We start from the raw sequence: 19,133 nt of genomic DNA on the forward strand, positions 1-19,133 counted from the left end.
CATAGAAAAACACACTGTTTAACTATGCTATCCACATTTCAAAATAAAGTAATAATCTGAAACATGAACGTACAGAGAGGTATACTGTAATAATACTTTTATTTTTGCAAATATTCAGTGATATCCGGTTTCTGTTTAATCTGTTATTATGTGGCGCTTGATTCGGCTCAAACTGGGTGCGTGAGGCACGGACATAGACAGTATACGGTGTGAGGATGGTGGAAAGATGCTTTGAGCATGCGCACAATAGGAAGCGAAATGCAGAACAAGTGCCTTGGTGACATCGTCAACCAAAACTAACCACAACAGGAAATACGGCTGTTGTGCCATCAAAATCAAATTACGCGTTTCTTCTATGCCGAACAGGCCACAGACGCAATTGATCCAACACAAAGTCGAAATGTGGTGTTTCAACCACGAAAGACAGGAAATTGTTCGATACTTACCAAAATTATTTCCAGAAAAACACAGCCCAGTACACGTCACGTGTGTGTGCGCGCGTAAGTGCGTGTGTGTGTGTGTGCGTGCGTGCGTGCGACCTTAATCAGTGCTAGAGTAACACATTGTGATTGTGATTCATTGAAAACTCCAGTTCATGTTCTTTAATCCGAGTGTTTATTTTTTAGAATAATGTAAAATTTGTTGCATTAATTAAAACATGTTCCTCCAATATCACTTCGCTAAAATGTATCAAATAATTTGGTGATTATTGTTTGTTTTATTATTTGTTTGTCAAAAGAGGTTTATTTATTGTGAATAAAATAAAACACATTAGTAAAATAAAAAAAATGTAACATACTTATTTTACAAAACAATTTGTGGTTTTTATTTAAACAAATAACACAATTATTTAATTATCAAAATTAACTACAGGTATTTTACACATACACCATCACATCACCTCACAACTGTGAGGTAGAAAGCATTGACACTGGGTTTGTTGCTGTAAAATTCACCACATCATGCTGCATTATTATTATCAATGGGTCTCACGGCAAAACCTGTGTGGGGCCCATGACGTTTTATTTGGAAAATCCCAACGTCACTTGAGCATCTCGCTCAGGCTAACTTTACGTTTGATGGCAATAACGCTGGGCCGGCTTTTCTCCTCGTTTTCCTCATCGTTGTAGCACATACTGTAGCACCTTCTCCCTCCTGTTCCAGTCTCTTGAGGAACGGAGTGATCCGTTTGCAAGTGGTTCCTCTTCTTCACCGTTGATGCTCGGAAGGAAACGAGCATCTGGATGCACTGAACTGATGGTGGTGGTCACAGGGCCCAGTATACTTGCTGAACATACCCGTCGCGTGATATGGTCTGCTGAACTCAGTCAAGCCAAAGAGGGTATTCCGAAGAGACAAGGTCATTTTGTTGATTAAAAACAAAACAAAACATGAAGATTTGGACCACAGAGCATGCTTTCAGGTACTGTTTTTGTTGGTTTGATTGTTTTTTAAGACTTCCTCGTGAGACAGCTCACTGATGCTATAAGATCTGTGAGGGTTGATAAGATTCGTATGAAATAAGTGTAAACTAACAAAATGCGAAATACACGTCCATTTTTGTCATTTTTTCAAACTACGTTAATGGGGTGTCCGCGTTTCGGACATTCCATTAACGTAAAAAACAGACAAAAATGGAAATAGGTGGCTTTTATTCACAGTACAGCAACGACATATGAACATACAATAGAACATAAAGTAAATGACCACTTGCCCAGTTTTATTTGAATGGATTTGAAAGTAAACTCAATGGCCAGATTGAACTCAATTGTTTATTATTAGCACCGTATGGTGTACTAGTATAGAAATTAGCACGTTTATCTCACAGTGCGATTTATGTTTGAATCGCGACGCAGGACTTCCGGCGAGGATTTTGCATTGTCTTCCCATGCCTGTGTAGGTTTTCTCCAGGTACTACAGTTTCCTGAGCACATTTCAAAAACATGCATGTTTGGTCAACCAGGGACTCCAAAATTGTTCAAAGGTATGCGTGCCAGTGATCGTTTCATCTGTATGTGTCTGAATTAATCATGAATGTGAATGTGAGTTTGAATGTTTACCTACACTGTATATGCCCTTTGATTGGCGGGTGACCAGTTAAGCGGGAACCCCTCATCCCTAGAGTCAGCTCGTTTCACTCCAGCTCACTTGTTACAGCAAATGGATAACGTCTGTGGTATGGAAAGCGCACTGCAACACACCGAGAACCGTTTCTCATATTCCGCCCCAATCATGTGGTTTGATGAAGCAACCAAAATATTACAAATTAGAAACAGCCCAACGAAGTACAATCACAACAGTAAGCATATTGTCAAATGAATACCTCTATGGCCCGTTCGCCTCATTCCCTTAAAGGGAGTTTAAGTGGCCCACGTTTAAAGCAGGTTTGAGGAAAGCTTTGTTTCCATGTTGTACTTGCTTGTGTGAAGTTACCCATGGGAGACGGTGATCAAGGCCGCAATGAGAAAGTACCCTAACCCCATGAATCCGCACGTGGTGGGCGTGGACGTGCTGGACCGCCGCCTGGATGCAGAAGGACGCCTGCACAGCCACCGACTCCTCAGCACAGAATGGGGCCTTCCAGCGATCGTACGAGCGGTCAGTGGTCACGCTATCATGATGCTCTGTTCACACTATAGCAACTCTGAGACATGCGCTTGTTGTCATTTCTTCTTCTTGTTTTCGTAGATACTGGGAACCAACCACCTGCAAACATACGTGAAAGAGCACTCCATAGTCGACCCTGAGGAGAAAAAGATGGAGTTGTGCTCAACAAATGTAAGATCGTTGGCATTGTTGAAAAGTGTTGAGGGAACTTCCACCTGGCCCTTTTATCTGTGATGCTTGCAAGATTGTACGAACAGTAACTACCAGAAGACTCTATATTCTCAGTTAAACTATTTCATGGATGCCAGAAAGATCAAGACGCGGCTGTGGAGCCTTTTTCTGCCAGGGTCTAATCTGTGCAAAATATTTCCCATTTATATACTGTACTACCAGACAAGAAGGCGGCTCTACTTCGCCCATGTGACAATGTGTGAATCCACAATCTTTATTGGTTTCAACTAGAATGGTGTGTATGGGTACAGAAAGATAGGAAGATGCCGATCCAGACTCACAGCGATAAAACTGCCTCAAATCACCTCTCTACTTCTGTGCAAAAGAGCCCTACTCTAACATTGTGAATATTTCAACTCTTTAGTGGGCAAAGAACCATTTCTTCAACCTTGATTGACATACAGTAAGGCAGGGGTGTCCAAAGTCGGTCCTCAAGGGCCGCTGTCCGGCCTGTTTTCCAGCTCTCCAAGGAGCAACACACCTGAATCAATTCTTCAGGATCGTTCTAATGCTGCTTCAGAGCTGGCTGATGAGCTGATCATCTGAATCGGGTGTGTTGCAGCTGGGAGAGCTAGAAAACAGGCAGGAAAGTGGCCCCCCAGGCCCGCAGCTGGACATGCCTGCAGTGAGGCATATGTATTACATTGGGAAAATTTCATGGCACAACACCAAACAAAAACAACCTGTTTATTCACAGAAATACGGATGTTTTTTTTCTCCTCGATTTACTCACAAAAGTAATTTCTCAGAATATCTGTGACTGTTTAGGTGAACACAAAACTATTCTTGTATTACGATTCTTACTCAGTTTTCTGACAGGCAATAGGTGGATACTCAATTTAAGTGGCCCTTCTGCCATCTAGTAGGAGGAGCATTTTATTGTTCTTCCAGTCACTATACTGTAAATAGATGATAGTTTTGGCTCCATGATGTGAAATGGAATTATTTCGCACATACTGCAGGGAGTCACTGTTCCAATTTACAGTGTGTGGCACACATCTCTGTCACCCAGTAGAACTAAGCCCCAGCCACCTAAAAACGGAGAAATGATCCCATTAAAATAAATTTCAGTCATTTTGATGTGGTTAAACAGTAACTCATCAGTAAATCAAGACGCAGGTGTGAGCAATGATATTTGCCACTGGTCCGGTCCATTTAGGTTTTACAGAGACCAGTTCCAGGAAATCTGGATTGTTGTCTAAATATGTCTTGAATCGATTCTACCTTAATTGTGTGTATTCTCAACCCAACTCAACTGTGTTGAGAGCATCTTAAAACAACCACTGCTGTATATAAAGTGCTGTACATGGAGCAAATTTCTTATATACAACAATAAACTAATAACGAAGACAGTAGTAAGCACAAAAACAGTAAAAGTAAGATCAAGTCTGAGTCATGCTGAGTCAAAAGCCAAAGAATACAAGTGAGTTTTGAGACGAGTCTTAAAGATGGGCAGTGAGGGGGCTTGCCGAATGTTCAGTGGGAGGTCATTCCAAATTGTTCAAATCACAGTTAGCTTTGCACTTTGGCAGTGTTTCCCAACTTTATTGAGGCAAGGCTTGTATTTTATATGAGAAATTCTCATGGCATCCATCCTCTGAACCGCTTATCCTGATGAACATCGCAGGCATGCCAAAGTCGATCCCAGGTGTCTTGGGGCACATCCTGAACTGGTCGCCAGCCAATCTCAGGGCACACATAGACCAACAACCATTCACACTCACAACGCACCTAGGGACGTTTTGGAGTTTAGTTAACCTACCGTGCATGTTTTAGGAATGTGGGCAGAACTCTTCGTACCAGGAAAAAACCCGCGCAGGCATGACGAGAACATTCAAACTCCACACTCTGAGGCAGATGTGCTAACCAGTTGTCCACCATGCTGCCCTCATGGCACACAATCAAACAAAAAATTCAGAAAAAAGTGTATACATTATACAGTGTAATGTCCATCCATCCATTTTCTGATCAGCTTATTCTCACCAGGGTCGCAGGGCATGCCAGAGCCTGTCCCAGCCATCTTCGGACAGTAGGCGGGAGCCACCCTGAACCGGTTGCCAGCCAATCGCAGGGCACACACAGACGAATAAACATCCGTGCTCCCACTCACACCTATGGACAATTTAGAATATTCCATTAACTTGCCATGCATGTTTTTTGGGAATGTGGGAGGAAACCGGAGGACCCGGAGAAAACCCACACAGGCACGGGATGAACATGCAAAACCCCACACAGGAAGGCCGGAGCCGGAATCGAACCCTGCACCTCAACACTGTGAGGTCGACATTGAAAAATCAGTTCATAGATGTCTTCAGGCCTGGACTATCATCAAATTTGTGAAACTCGTCTCTGTCAAGTTACAGCAGCATTTATTGGTTGGAGTTTTTCGACATTTAGCGACGCTAAAATTGTGTTAGACTCCATAGGCAGGCAGCCATGAGCCCACCTCAGCTAACAGGCTAACGCCACTGTAGCTGTCAGGGATCAATTCACGCTCCACCATTAATACAGCCAAGGGTAGTGGTAACAAAATGAGCATTATAAGATAAGATAAGATATCCTTTATTTGTCCCACACTGGGGACATTTACAGCCTCCAGCAGCAAGAATGTAGGCAGAAAGAAGACGAACCGACCTATACCAACCTAAGATCATATTATTCACTCAATTTTTCTTCCTCATTCACAGATTGATTTGGATTTCATTTTTTTGTGTAAATCAAAGAAAAAAACGTAAATATTTTTGGGTATTATGTCTATGTCTCTGGTTTACAAACATTCTGAAAAGGTCTGTTGGGGAAAGCCTTTTAGAATTATGGAGCAGTGCTACGTACATCAGCACCATCTCTTTTTAGGCCTCCTCTACTTCAGGTATCCAGATGCAATCTCTGCTCTGTGTGGTGTTCTGTGTTGTGCTAAAGCTTGACTTTGAGATGCAGATCTTATTTGTTCTAATGGGCATGGCACCCGGCAAGTAATTGGGGGATGACATCTGTTATACAGTAAAATGCAGGAGGAAATACTGTCATTTAAATGATTCCGCGTGTTGAGATTTAAGTGTGTGTTGCTTTGTCCAGCAGATTACTCTTACCAACCTGATCTCAGTGAATGAGAAGCTCCGATACACACCTCACCCAGACAACCCTGAGGTGTAAGTTTATTTCTTTTATATACAGTGATCCCTTGCTCCTTTGCGGTTCACTTATCGCGGTTTCAGTGCATCGCAGATTTTTCAAAAATATTCATTAAAAATAATAATTAAAAAGCGAAAATCCCGCAAAAGTCCGTGAGAGGCAGCAAAAGTCAACAAAACAACAGCGAGTCACATAGAGCAACTTATACAGTACTACATGTATATCTCATGTTTATGTTTACTGTATTTTGTTATTTATACACTGACCTAACCTAACTTATACATTTTATACGTGTGTGTGTGTATATATATATATTAGTATTTAGCATTAAGTAATGTTAATTACTGCAAGCGTTTACTTCTACATGCATGCATACCATTAAATTTGGCCTTATATATATATTTTTATATACTCATACACGCGTACATATACCTGTACGGCGGGGGGTACCCACTTTGTGGATTTTCCTCTTTCGCGGGGGTTCTGGTCCCCATTAGCCGTGTTAAGCGAGGGATCACTGTGTATATCATTTTTGGGGGGAGGGGAGTTGTTCTTTTGATTGACCTTTCCTGTGCCCCACAGCACCATCCTGACACAGGAGGCCATCATTACAGTGAAGGGAGCGAGCTTGAGTAGCTACCTGGAGGGCATGATGGCAAGGAGGATGTCTGCTAATGCCAGGAAGGTAACACTCACACACATTCACATCGTTGCATGACTTTTCTTTGTGTAAAGGTCTTTTGCTTGACTTCATCTTAGGCTTTACCACGTATGACGTTTGTCCTTTCTCTTCTTTTTCTCTCTAGGGTTGGGATGCTATTGAATGGATTATTCAGAACTCTGAAAGAGAAAATATTACTCTTTGACATCTACTACCTCTGGTAACTCTGCGCAAATGTCTTCTCCTTTATACAATACAATACAATACATGCTGATTTATATAGCGCTTTCACAACAGTGGCAGCTGTAACAAAGCGCTTAACAAAACAGTTAAAATAAAGTAAAATAAATAAACACAACACATAACATAAAACACGGGCAGACGTGCAGTCCTTTGATAAAACATGTCATTTAGCATTACTTGTTTAATGCTCATCTAATTGTTAACACTTGACATTTGCAGGACCGCCACACCATAACTAGAGCAAGTGCTTCAGACTAATACATGGAGGAGTCTTTGTGGACTTCTCACACTGCAAACGGGCTTAGCTGTGGAGTACATGCCCGAAGAGTGATACTGGTGGAGGTGCGGTTCCAATATGACCAACTTCTGCTCCAATAGCAAAGGACTTTGTGTGCAACAAAATTAATGACGGAAAAGGGCATTCCTGTTATTTTGAATAACCTTGATCAGGATGACCATATGGATGGGATGTGGAGATACAATCATGAATAATTAGTGACTGTAACACTCTCGCAGGTGAAGAGTCCTCAGAAAAAAGCTGCTTTTGACGTATTTAAAATCGACATCCATTTTGCACGATGAAGGTATGAGGAAATAAGTACGATGATTGCAGGGTTTAACCCAGTGTTGTGTTCTCAGATGGCAATGTTTTTTTTTGTGTGTTCACATTACGACAGAACACCAGCTCATTTTTAACGCATCGTCGGGCAGTGGTACCTCAAATGCTTTGCAACTGAGATCATGGGTGAAAACCCCCTTTGAGAGGGAGGGTGCAGTCTGCAAACTGCTTGGCCTCATAACACTGCCTGTCTGAGTGAGTGTGTGATCACTGGACCCTCATACCTCTGTACATGTGCTTAAGAACTACACTGCAGCCCAACCAAGTGATTATTGATGAACAGCATTACAGAGCAGAAAATGCTTAATACCGAATAAGTGTCAAGATTTTATTAGAACGTGTACAAGCAGTGAATTGTGACATGATACACATCCTTTGCGAATGAGTTTATTTGTATGACTAGTGCATCAAATAATTTGGTGTAACATTTGCAGTCATGACTACATCACCGATATGTTTACTGAAGCAGCCATTTTTTCTATGGTTATTTTCTTTCAAACGAAAATGTCAGGCTGACGTACTGCAGATGCACTGGGGGTTTTAAACTGCACACTAATTTCTGTTTCGGTTTTCAGAAATTAAACAGTGACTCTTGCAGTTCTCAATTTATCCAAAAGAGGGCTCTCTTCACCTTTGCTCATGCCCGAGAAAGGTGGGGAGGGGCGTAAAAACACTTATCTGCTCAAAAAACACTTGTCTGCTCAATAAATACACATTGCTTCTTAAAGTTAACAATTTATTTTCACAACCAGAGCGTTTATAGAATGCATTGCAAATATATGTACATCAATGGGTTGAGCAGTGCAAACAGAAAGCCTGGATCCGATTTCGAATCCAATTGAAACAAGCTGAGCTACGAACCAGAATTGTAATAAATACACAGCATGGTTCTTTAGCATGCAGGAGGCTTAGAAAAACACGATGTTCCACACACTCTTTGCTATCCAAAAATATACCCGATTGTGTTCAGAAAACCGAATCAGGATCTGGAAAAATGACCACTGCACTGATTTCAAGTTTTTCAATAAGTAAGGCACACCAAATTGTACATATATCAGCCATAAATAATTGCAATAGCAGCCACGGCAGAAAATAAACACATTTAAAAAAGGTATCAAATCTTTATAAAAGTGAAAAAGTAAAAAAAAAAAACGATGGGTGCACTGACACCCGGTTGCCTACATTTGACTTCTCTTCAGTACTGAAGCCTCTTATACCAGCAGTGCCAAACCCAAGAATACCCTCTGAGTTTTAAACATTGTACCCCCAACGTGGTCACGGTTAGCAAAAACAAATAATTTTACAGATTGAGTCATACTCTTCCAAATTCCTATGTTGATCCTCACAAGGATCGCGGGGGTGCCTATCCCAGCTGTCTTTGGGCAGGAGGCGAGGGAAACCCTGAACCGGTTGCCAGCCAATCGCACGGCAAGAAGTCAAGTATGGTCTTGGCACATGCCATGACCAGGATTTGAGACAGGATTGCTGCGACCACAACGCAGGGCACTAGCCACTTCACGATCACAGCCTGTTGAAATAAACTACAACCAACAAATTCATACTTTTGCATTTCCTCACTTCTACTGCTCCCACTTCCTGCAGAAGGATTATTGTTCAACATTCCGTAACTCTCACTCATTTCAAAGCGACAAACCTAAATCTCAAATTGCATATTTGTCCCACTGCCTAATTGCCATCGAGTCACATCATCTGAATATATACAGTACATGCCAGACTAGATGAAATAAAACACATGTTTACATACAGTATGTACACTTTGTTTCAATGTATTTCACGGAGTGTGGCTGGCATCAGAATTTAAAAAGGTTGATGAAGTCTTGAGGGGACAGGGCCATGGTGCAGCTTTCTGGGTTGTTGGCAGTGCAGGGATGATTTGTGTCCTGTGGGGGCAAATGACGACACTTGAAATACTTGATAGACGATAGGCCTACATTTTAGGTGTCATCTCAAAACACAAAACGTGTGTACCTTCCAGAAAAGGATGTGACAGTGTGAGCAGAAGTGCAGAGTGTCGCTGTACTGCTCTCGCCGCGGATAACAGCGGCTGAGCTTGAAGTACATCTTCTTCCATTCCAGGTGACCTTTGTCTGACACCATCAGGCGCTTTCGGATCTAATAGAAGGAGATCCCTTTTTAAGAAATTACTCAAACAACAGAACAAAGAAACAGCAGTTCGGTTTTAGTTTCTTGCTCCCCTATCACAACGTTGTTGTTGTTGTTTTCATTTTTTTTGCCAAACACTATGAGCCACTTTACGTAGTAGCTTAGTACCTTATCAAGTGCATTTGTGTGAGCAGGGGGTGAAGTCACTGCAGTGCCAACACACACCCACACACACACACATACTTTTACATTAAACATATCATACAGGACAACAGAAGTAGCAGAAACACCTCTCATCATGATGCAATGCAGTGCTAAAACATTGAAAACGCTTCATGTTGCTTTCCTGGGCAAGCACCATGTGACTTTTGTGAAAACACAGCGACGTCCAAACTGATAAAACAGACATGTCAGTCGGACGATGTGTGCTGGAACTGCAGTTAGTTCTTGATAAACGCCGAACCACCGCTACAATAATAAACACTTCAAAACTAAGCATTGTTATTCTGTATTTAGAAATGCAGAATATCTGCAATATTGTACCTAGTACAGTATAATGTCTGGTGACTGAAATGTCATGATTTAGGATGAAATTCCGCGCCCAGTGAAATAGTTGGTTGACAGATGTACTGAATATGTACATGCCTGTCTGTCTGTGAAGTGGTACTGGCAGAGTCTTTTCCAGAGTAGGCGGTCCTCAGCAAGGCCCCCCAATTCTGGACAGACTTGGCCCAGGCAGACCAAGTCCCTGCCATCCGACAGTCGCTGCATGATATTCAGCTGCAGGCTGGCAGGCAGCTCCATTAGCGTCATGCCCGTTGATGTTGGCTGGGAGGGCCATAAAAAAAAAAAGGGTTGGTGCTTATTCTTATTTTTTTTTACTTACATAATCACCACTGGGAATACAAAGCAGAGCGTTCATTTTTCCTGTCTCACCCTGTTGATCTCAATGTTGTTTAGCTGCTGCTGCCACTGCAGGATGTTGTCCATGCGGTGCACCCACATGTTGATGTTCCCCACAAGCACCGACTTGCCCATGTCCTGAACCAGACTGCACAGGGAGAGATAGAGCATTTGGAGCAGCTCCTTGATGGGACGCACGTTCTGCTGGTCGTGGAGCACTGCGGCAGGAGTGATGAGAGACAGATTTCTCACTAAAGACAATTTAAACATTTGCTCAGAAATACAGTGGTACCTCTACTTACGAACGTCTCTTCATACGAAATTTTCAAGTTATGAAACGTCTTTACGAGAAACTATTGCCTCTTTTTACGAAAGAAATTTCAAGATACGAAAGGTAAAAATACAGTCTGTCTTAAAATCAAAATAACTCATCAACCTGCCTTTTTTTCCTAAATAACTTTTGATCACAAGAAACAGCACCTTTGAATAAATCCACTTTAAACAAGCATTTAAACTCTGAATATCATGTACCAAAAAAAAAAAACCAAGAATTCAGACCCACTTTAGCAGTTTTACTTCCTTTTTAAATCAGTCGTCTGAGCTTTAATGAGAAACTTCACCCGACACGTCTTCGCCACGAGTTATCGTCTCCCGGGGAAACATATTGCAGCACACATATTCCATTTTACTGACAGGCTTATGAAATGACTGAAAATGTTGACTTCTTGGAAATCAATTATTTCATGTTTCCACGGACCCCCTGCCATGTGCTCACCCCCCGATGGGGAAACACTGCTTTCATGGATCTAACGCATCCCTGCTAGGAATATTAGTGAAATTACAAAAGGTCATTGGTCAAAAAAAAAAAAAACCTTAAATGCAGACCTACGGTAGGTTTAATCAGTGATTCCCAACCAGTGTGCTATGACAGATTATCAAATGAGCGGCGGGAAATTATCCTATCTAGATTATTTTGATCCTACCCCAAAAAATATTTGAGTAAAAAAAGATAATTTATCTATGCCAACAACAGATAATAAGAGGCAAAAAAATATCAAATGCTCTTCCACCAAATGACTGAAGGAACACAATTAACCCATGTACCACTTGTTTTCGCCAAGTGGTGTGCTGTGACATTTTTTATTCCTCTGTGAAATATGGGCCCTGGCTCAAGGGAGGTCGGGAACCGCTGTGTTAAATTAATTTGATGAGAAGTGTAACAAGGCTCACCTTTCTGCACCACTCTCTCCAAAATATTCATGTAGTTCTTCTGAGCCACGCCGCTGAGTGAGGGCAGCTGTGACTTGGCGATAAGCTCCAGCAGCTTCAACAGAAAAAAAAAAAAGATGGGGGAAAGGAGCATAAACTGAATACTGGCATCTGAGAGACTGATTTGGCACTTAAGAAGTATGTATACTGTACAAATCTCTTAAGTAAATATGAGAAGATCCACACACACACACACACTTGCGCGCTCCTGGTGAAAACAGTATGGTTGCAGGCCACCTGGGCTGAAACTTATTGAGTGTTTTTCAAGGGTAAAAAGCTGCTGGGAAGCATTTGGACCACAGCCGAGAAAGCCAGATAGCTTTGCAAAACCAGCTTTAATCACTTGCCTGCTAATCCTCTCAAGTGAATTTAGTGAACTATTTATCCGTGTGTGCGTGTGTTGTTGTCATCATTATTAGCCTATGAAGCCAGCTGGCATGGACCACATGCTGTGACATCATGGAACAACATGTTTGACCTTGGATGACAAAAGACAGAAGGTCCAGGAGCAAAGGAAAAACCACCCTCATGGATTAAGCGTGACCTGAATTACATGAAAACACATTGTATATAAAGCACTGTATGGAGTGGTTCTTCGTCATCACTCCTTGTGCCCGCATCTTCGCTTGTTTGCTTGTGCCTTCTTCCTTTTTCCATTCCTTCCAGCTGCATTCCTTCAGCCCAAACTTATGACCTTGGTCTTTTCGCAGCTCACCTTAATGTGGTTTGAAAATCTCTCTCTCTCCATCTCTCCCCCCTCCCTCCCTCCCTCCCATGCGCGAGCCATCTGTGGCAGAAGTGTGTTCGGTTCTTTCAACCCCTTTCACTCTTGTATTTAAGATAAGATAAGAAAACCTTTATTAGTCTCGCAATGGAGAAATTCCCAATTCACAGCAGCAAAGTTATGAAAGGAAGAAGTAGAACAACAAAATATAGGAGCTGCTGGAAAGGCAGCCACTCTCGCGGCGCCATTTTGAAGTCAAAATAACACATAGGACACAGATCTTCACCACTTTTCTGCATACGTTTTGTTGTCTGAAGCAGTTCTAGATGAAAGAGGAGAGGATCAAAGTGTCCTTTCACCAGTGGATCAGAGACGTCATGCTGAAAATGTGCACACGTCTGCTACAAGCTAAGTTTTGAAAGCAAACACGAAGCTGTAGCGTCCATTAATCCGTTTACGCTGATTGACAGTGTTTGATTGGATGTTACTCTTTCTTCGATGTCAGGGTTAGTGTAAATATCATTTTTCGAGGTTTTGCTGGCTACTGTTCAGCTGCTGCCGCCAACTACGTTCAATTCAGAACGGAAGTGAATGGTGTTTCCGAGTTGGAGAAGTTAACTCACCGCCATGCCGTCAAACTTTGTCCCGGTGCAGGCATTTCAGTGGAGGAATGCAGTTTGGCAGTGGCATCTGGTGTTGGTTAGGCAGTATTAAATCTGCCTCAGGCATCAACAGCGCCATTGTGATTTTTTTTTTTGATAGTCAAAAAGGATAATCGTCTGATTTTTTTGTGATTTCCAATGGACCCCCTTTCTTGAGAAATGAAAATTATTGCAAAAGGAATTAGCCCGCCATGGGCAACGAGTGTCACCTACTAAGATGATCCCCCTTGGATTGAAAATCACCACAGCTGAAACACGTCATGTCCTTCAGGAGACAGGTTTTCATGGTTTTAAAGGGAAACAAGGAGCTGAATGGTACCGTATAGAATATTTTGATTATACCGTTCATCACGTTAGATATCCTGAAGAGTTTTGGATGTGGGGTGGAGGGCCATTTGGTCCGTTCGTGCCCGAACAAGATTAATTAGCTTTCCGACGCACAGTCTACTCGTCTAAGTGTCGCGCAAAATAACAGAGAGCAATTTGAATATTATACCGGGCATACAAAAACGTTAGGATAAACACGCAGAATGACAAATCAGATGCACGAGATGACACACCAAATATGCAAAACAGTTTGGACGCAGATAGTCAGGAGGGTGGAGACAGGGCTGACAGATAGAACACCTCGCTTAACGTTCAGATTGACACTGCCCAGTGCCGCTCATTTCAACTTAAAAGAGCAGACTCTCCACACCGCTACTTGGGTAGCTGAGTCAATCCTGGATGAGGTAAATAAATATGGTGGAGGAAGATTTGCTCAAGTTAGCTGTTAAAAGGAAAGGCATTGAAGCAAAAGAGAACCATGTTAAAATCCTAGAGTGGCTAAGAAAAATACAGATTGCCCCACCCTCAGTCAAAAGCAAATACACCATTTTCTCAAGGAGACAAACAATTCACACAGGACACCTACCTCACTCATGACACACACAACACGCAGCTCGCACACTCATCACAAAGTGCATGTCGCACACGACACATGCAGTCATTTACTCAGCGATATGGAGAGTGACTGTGAATAGGCAACACAAAGTGATTCCTCTTTTCAAAGAGTGAGAGATTTCCGAACAGAAAATAAAGGTCGAAGGGCTGTGATAATAGAAGATTATATTTTCCAGACTTGTGACCGTTTCCTGACGCTATCAATTACTTTTGGAAAACTAACGGTACTTTGGGGCAAGCTGCTTTCGCTGAAAAGAGGATTTTTAGGATCAAGAAAATGTTACTAAAGCTTTGAGCCCATGATGGGTAAGTATTTTTAGTATGTTTTATTTTTCATCTGCTTGATGATATTACGTGGCCAAGAGTATAACCCTACACAAAACGTGATATGAAACTAGGATCTTTAGATATCAATGGTGCAAGAGAAGATGCGAAAAGAGCATCTTTGTTAAGTCTGATTAGGAGCATGAATGTAATGGTAATTTTCTTACATTAAACTGCACTGCAGATCATGAGACAGACTGGGAGAGGGAGTGGAACGAAGATATATATATATTTTTTTAAACAGTCATGGGAGAAGCAACAGCAGTGGAGGTGGGTATTCTCTTCTCTGTTTTTTTTTTTTTTTACCTAGCTGCGCGACCGTCAAAAACATGACTCCAGGTCGACTGCTAAAGGTCAGCACAGAATTTGAAAAAAATGAAAATTGTGTTTATGAGTATTTATGCTCCCTCTGTAGGACTGGAAAGATGAAACTTTTTTTTGATGCCTTGAAAAATGTTCTCAGTAGTTGCAACAATGCTAAGTATTTGTCTCCGGGTGGCGATTTCATTTGAGAGCACATCTCATTTCAACTGAGGCTCAGAAGCCTGAGTGGAGGGCACTTTATAAACCACCGATAACAAAAAGGGTTGGCGATTTGCTGTTGACTCTCTGATCAGTGTCTCTCCACGCTGTTGTGTTTGCTAAGTGCGCGACCTCGATGGTTATTGGGATGATTTGGCTTGTCCGAAAAAAAGCAGCACGTCTCTCTTTGCCTCATCCTCGTCAATAACAATTATTTGTTTTATCATAAACACGTCGGCTGCGCAGGGATAGCTGGCCAGAAGCTAGCTGCTACACTGTCAGAGTGTAAAGTGACAGATGAATGTTAGCATTACTGTATAAGGTTTTATAATTAAAGATTTAAGTAAATATGTGTTCTGCTGTAGTTTTTGTCTCAAATATGTAAAGTATAAATACTGTTTACACTTTTTAAACACATACACTTACACAAAAATTCCTAGGGGGGGGGGGGGGGGGGGGGAGCCAATGCGCCATCGCGATTTTTCACTTATGGTGGCAGGGCCCCAGTCCCTATTCAGCGTGATAAGTGAGGGAACACTGTAATCATGTTTTAGCCTGACCTACGTTGTCACGACAGTGACATCTCAGGAAATAAATGTGATTTGAAAATTCTCTCACCCCATCTCTCAGCACAAGACGCGACCGACCGAATGTCTCTCAGCAAAGAACCTGATCTATGAAAGTAAGTCAGAGTGAAATGAAGTAATCAGGCATAGACAGAGGAAAGCGGTGAACCAGACTGCTTTGTTCAGACTTGACGATCGAGTTACACAGACATATTGTTGTACCGGCTTATTGCACTGGACCGTAAGTGTTAGCTCTGGAGGCTACATTGAAAGGTCATTCCGAAACACATAACCTGCAGGAAGCTCCATTTAACTCATTCACTCCCAAAGACGTTTTAAAACGTCTTTTCAGACTTGGTCTAGAATTGGCTGGTACTGAATGAGTTAATGATCGAAAGTCAAAATGGCAAGTAAAGTACCTGCGACTATTGTTATGATACATTACAAAATAATGCATTTATTTTTGGACAGAGAAAACACAGGGAATGTTGGCAGTAAGGGCAAGACTCACAAAGGGTGTGACTCACAAAGTGCATGTGTCTGGCAATGAGGATGGAGGAGAGTCAATCACCTGACTAAACCAAGTCTACTTTCATGAGGCCTCTGAGGAGCGGTCTCATCTCACTGCGCAGTTAAGCCTTCCCACACCAGCCCATCTGCAGCTCACATGGGTTCACATGTGGAAATGTTTTTAGATCAGTGGGCTGAGGCTTTGTGGGGAACAAAAAGGATATTTGGTGCTATTGTATTATAAGCGTGTGAAGGTTTCTATGCAATTTATTGTTTGAAATTTGTTAAGAATGAATTAGATTCTGAATTGTACGAACTGCAACAACCACATTCTTGTCAGGTACAGCTTGTTATTAAATAATGTATACTGTACAACTATTCACAGTATGGCTCCATTTTGACAGTTAACCAAGGGTAGCAATTTGTCATGAAAATCTATAGTACAAATAAATTGAAGTATGGCAGTACCGGTAGTTTTTAACATTATTTTTATCATTTTGAAATGAACAATGTACTGTATACAAACTTTTGAAAAGTATTGTTGTTAAGTGGCACCAACTCTTTACTGATGATGTCCTGCTTTGGGGAGACATTATTCAACCCCGCCCGCCCCCCACACACACACAATCCATCAATCCATCCACCATTAGCGTCAATTGCTATGACTCATACACGCAAACAGGCACGATCGTGGTCAAAATCATCAGCACTGTCTGCAGAGCATTGATAAGTGAAACACACCCTCATGAAACTGTGACCCCTTCAGCATGGCTAAACCAAACATCAACAAACAATGAAGATGGCAGAGGGAGAGAAGATAGAGAGAGAAAGGAAGGACGACTCACTCTGACGACATAATTGAACCTCCTTGTGTCCTTGATGGCGCTACAGAAATCCAAGCGGTTGAAGGCTTCCCCCAGGGTGCAATATCCGTGGCGCTGAGAGAATTTAATTAACGGGTGATTAGTTTACAATCGTCTGCAGGATGAATGAGTTCTCTCAGTATGTTGACATAAGCAATGACAACAGTTTTTGGTAGCAAAGGTTATGCATTACCTCCTTGGTGCTTCCTTTATGAACATAAATCCATTTTTCCCTGTGGAAATCTGTGAGAAAGCACATTGTTTGTATTAGTGGCCTGAAGTAGAGTTTGGGACAGCGAGGGCAATAAATCCCCCCAAACATTTTGAGCATCAATCTGTGATCGGAAGCTATCTTGGAGTTTTTCATTATATCATTCAGAAATCCACATTCAACAATAAGCGACACTGATCCACGATACAATCAGTCAGATGGTGGTGAGTGACTCACATGGGGCCTTGGTGTTGTTGTTCATGATGTCTTTTTTCCTCTTCTTGGCAGCCATTTCATAGCCAAGAGAAAGCAACAAGTTCTCCTTGTTGTAACACTCCTGCTCAGTTTCGCAGAAGCTACAAAACGACGAAGGAGACATGTTCATCATTACACCAGTGTTTCCCAACAAGGGTGTGGTGCAGGACATTGCATGAATTCCACTTGATTGATCAGAAAATGACTTATTTACTACAAATATTGTCTTAATCCGAGATGCCAGTGACGTATATTGAAAAGAAGAACATTATATGTTCTTCCAATCGGGCAGAAGGTTGTGTATGTGTCCTCTTCTTGTGCCTGAGTTTACTTGAGCAAAATATGTGCCTAGGCTCATAGCCTCGTGGTTAACATCAATTCCGTTTTAGAACAACATTCCTAATTTACACGGACGAAAACGTCTGGTTTGCATTCTGAATGTTGTCACGTTGAAGACAAATTGTTCGTGACAAAACGTCAACTCGGTTTATAAAGTGACACCCGCCGCTAATCTGCGCACTTGTACGGTTATTAATAGATGAGCATGAACAAAAGCATCAACTTAGTTGTTGATGTTTTTTGTGGGTCGTGTATTTAGTATTACTTTATTCAAAATGGCACCTCTATTTCCGTCATATTTTTCAAGCGTAATGACGTTTCGGTGTTAGGCAGATTGATGACAAACCTCTCCACGGAGATGATGTTTTTGTCGTCCAGCGTCTTTTTCCATCCATCCTCGGTTTTAACCCAACATTGTCCGGGCGACCTCCAGTCCTGTCCGAGGAAAGGCATTCTTTACTTTTTTGGGGTGGAATATATATGCTAAAATAAACAAACAAATGGGCAAACAAAACGCGGACGCCTTAATATAACTCCCTCTTTGTGAGCCACCCGTTCTTCGGCATGTTATTGTTCCTGCTGTGTTGTCATTGCGCAAGCTTCTTATATGCTCCCGGAAGCATGTTGACCCCGCCCACCTCGGAAACTTCCCTGCAGCACGTGGCTTTGTTTATCTACTTGCGCGTTGCAAAACGCCGCGGAAAAGAAACACACACGGAAACGCAACATCACACACGAACGCTTTGATGACACGACATGCGCGTGTTCATAAATAGGAGTCGGAAAGACGCCTGAACGAATGTTTTTGTGCTTGCGCTGCCTTGAGAGACCATTACGTAAGCGTCTCCAGCAGCGGAGAACAGAAGCGAGCAATTGTTATTGAACCTCGAAGACACTCCATTAAAACACACTTACTCACATATATCCTTTTTTAATTCCAGTAAAGGTTTTCATTGAAAATCCATCCCTTCCTTGAGACGCTTCACAGGCGGATAGAATACGATATGAACCCTGGGCCAGGTGTTTTGAAGTATTGCTGATGACACGGGCGGAAGTGTCCCAACACGTGCTTAGAGTTCATGTGGTACAAACAGAGCCGATATGGCAATGTGGGATTTTGGGGACCTCTATTTATCCGATAAGAAAACAACTGATCGATCACTGTTGGATGTCTCCCCGAGGGATTATAATCAGTGTAGTCAATGTAAAAAAAATATGTAATGAAAAACACACAAGAGGTGACGGTTTGATTTAAACATTCCAAGGGATGAAGCACTAAGTGGGGTACTGAATATCATTGTCGGGGGGGCTCAGCAGATCCTTGGTTCGTTCTGGATATAAATAAGTTTATATTAAACACCATTTTAGTAAACATAACCAGCCAAAATGGCAGGAACAAAAACAATTGTTCACTGATATATTTTGT

The 19,133-nt window shown here is 41.9% G+C and overlaps 2 protein-coding genes across 4 annotated transcripts; one reads left to right on the forward strand and one right to left on the reverse strand.

Moving 5' to 3' along the window:
- Nucleotides 1-1,060: 1,060 nt before the first annotated feature.
- prelid3a (PRELI domain containing 3A) lies at nt 1,061-8,088 on the forward strand. 2 transcript variants are annotated; one of them, XM_086113252.1, is made up of 7 exons: nt 1,061-1,423; nt 2,430-2,598; nt 2,689-2,778; nt 5,914-5,987; nt 6,553-6,655; nt 6,777-6,851; nt 7,094-8,088. In XM_086113252.1, exons 1-6 carry the CDS (start codon nt 1,392-1,394, stop codon nt 6,834-6,836), a joined length of 528 nt encoding a protein of 175 aa, XP_085969378.1. In that variant the 5' UTR covers nt 1,061-1,391; the 3' UTR covers nt 6,837-6,851; nt 7,094-8,088. The 2 variants fall into 2 exon arrangements, with proteins under 2 accessions (XP_085969378.1, XP_085969379.1); XM_086113253.1 differs by having other exon boundaries at nt 5,917-5,987.
- A 124-nt stretch (nt 8,089-8,212) lies between these two features.
- fbxo32 (F-box protein 32) lies at nt 8,213-18,645 on the reverse strand. Of its 2 annotated transcripts, XM_086113251.1 has the most exons (10): nt 18,627-18,645; nt 18,054-18,142; nt 17,351-17,469; nt 17,096-17,145; nt 16,885-16,977; nt 11,751-11,844; nt 10,554-10,738; nt 10,263-10,445; nt 9,483-9,626; nt 8,213-9,394 (listed from the first exon to the last, which is right to left on the reverse strand). In XM_086113251.1, the coding sequence occupies exons 3-10, from the start codon at nt 17,403-17,405 to the stop codon at nt 9,305-9,307; spliced, it is 894 nt and encodes a 297-aa protein (XP_085969377.1). In that variant the 5' UTR covers nt 17,406-17,469; nt 18,054-18,142; nt 18,627-18,645; the 3' UTR covers nt 8,213-9,304. The 2 variants fall into 2 exon arrangements, with proteins under 2 accessions (XP_085969377.1, XP_085969376.1); XM_086113250.1 differs by lacking the exon at nt 18,627-18,645 and having other exon boundaries at nt 18,054-18,300.
- Nucleotides 18,646-19,133: the final 488 nt, after the last annotated feature.

The sequence above is a fragment of the Hippocampus guttulatus genome, chromosome 6 (assembly GCF_054856545.1).
Source record: "Hippocampus guttulatus isolate MCC_2025c chromosome 6, RoL_Hgut_1.0, whole genome shotgun sequence".
Lineage (NCBI taxonomy): Eukaryota > Metazoa > Chordata > Actinopteri > Syngnathiformes > Syngnathidae > Hippocampus > Hippocampus guttulatus.

Coding starts and splice junctions, on each gene's coding strand:
- prelid3a (XM_086113252.1), top strand. CDS start 1,392: ATGAAGATTTGGACCACAGAGCATGCTTTCAG. Junction 1,424..2,429: donor ACCACAGAGCATGCTTTCAG/GTACTGTTTTTG, acceptor GCTTGTGTGAAG/TTACCCATGGGAGACGGTGA. Junction 2,599..2,688: donor TTCCAGCGATCGTACGAGCG/GTCAGTGGTCAC, acceptor TTGTTTTCGTAG/ATACTGGGAACCAACCACCT.
- fbxo32 (XM_086113250.1), bottom strand. CDS start 18,160: ATGCCTTTCCTCGGACAGGACTGGAGGTCGCCCGGACAATGTTGGGTT. Junction 17,146..17,350: donor CAACAACACCAAGGCCCCAT/GTGAGTCACTCA, acceptor GCTTTCTCACAG/ATTTCCACAGGGAAAAATGG. Junction 9,627..10,262: donor ACCACTTCACAGACAGACAG/GCATGTACATAT, acceptor TCCTTCTATTAG/ATCCGAAAGCGCCTGATGGT.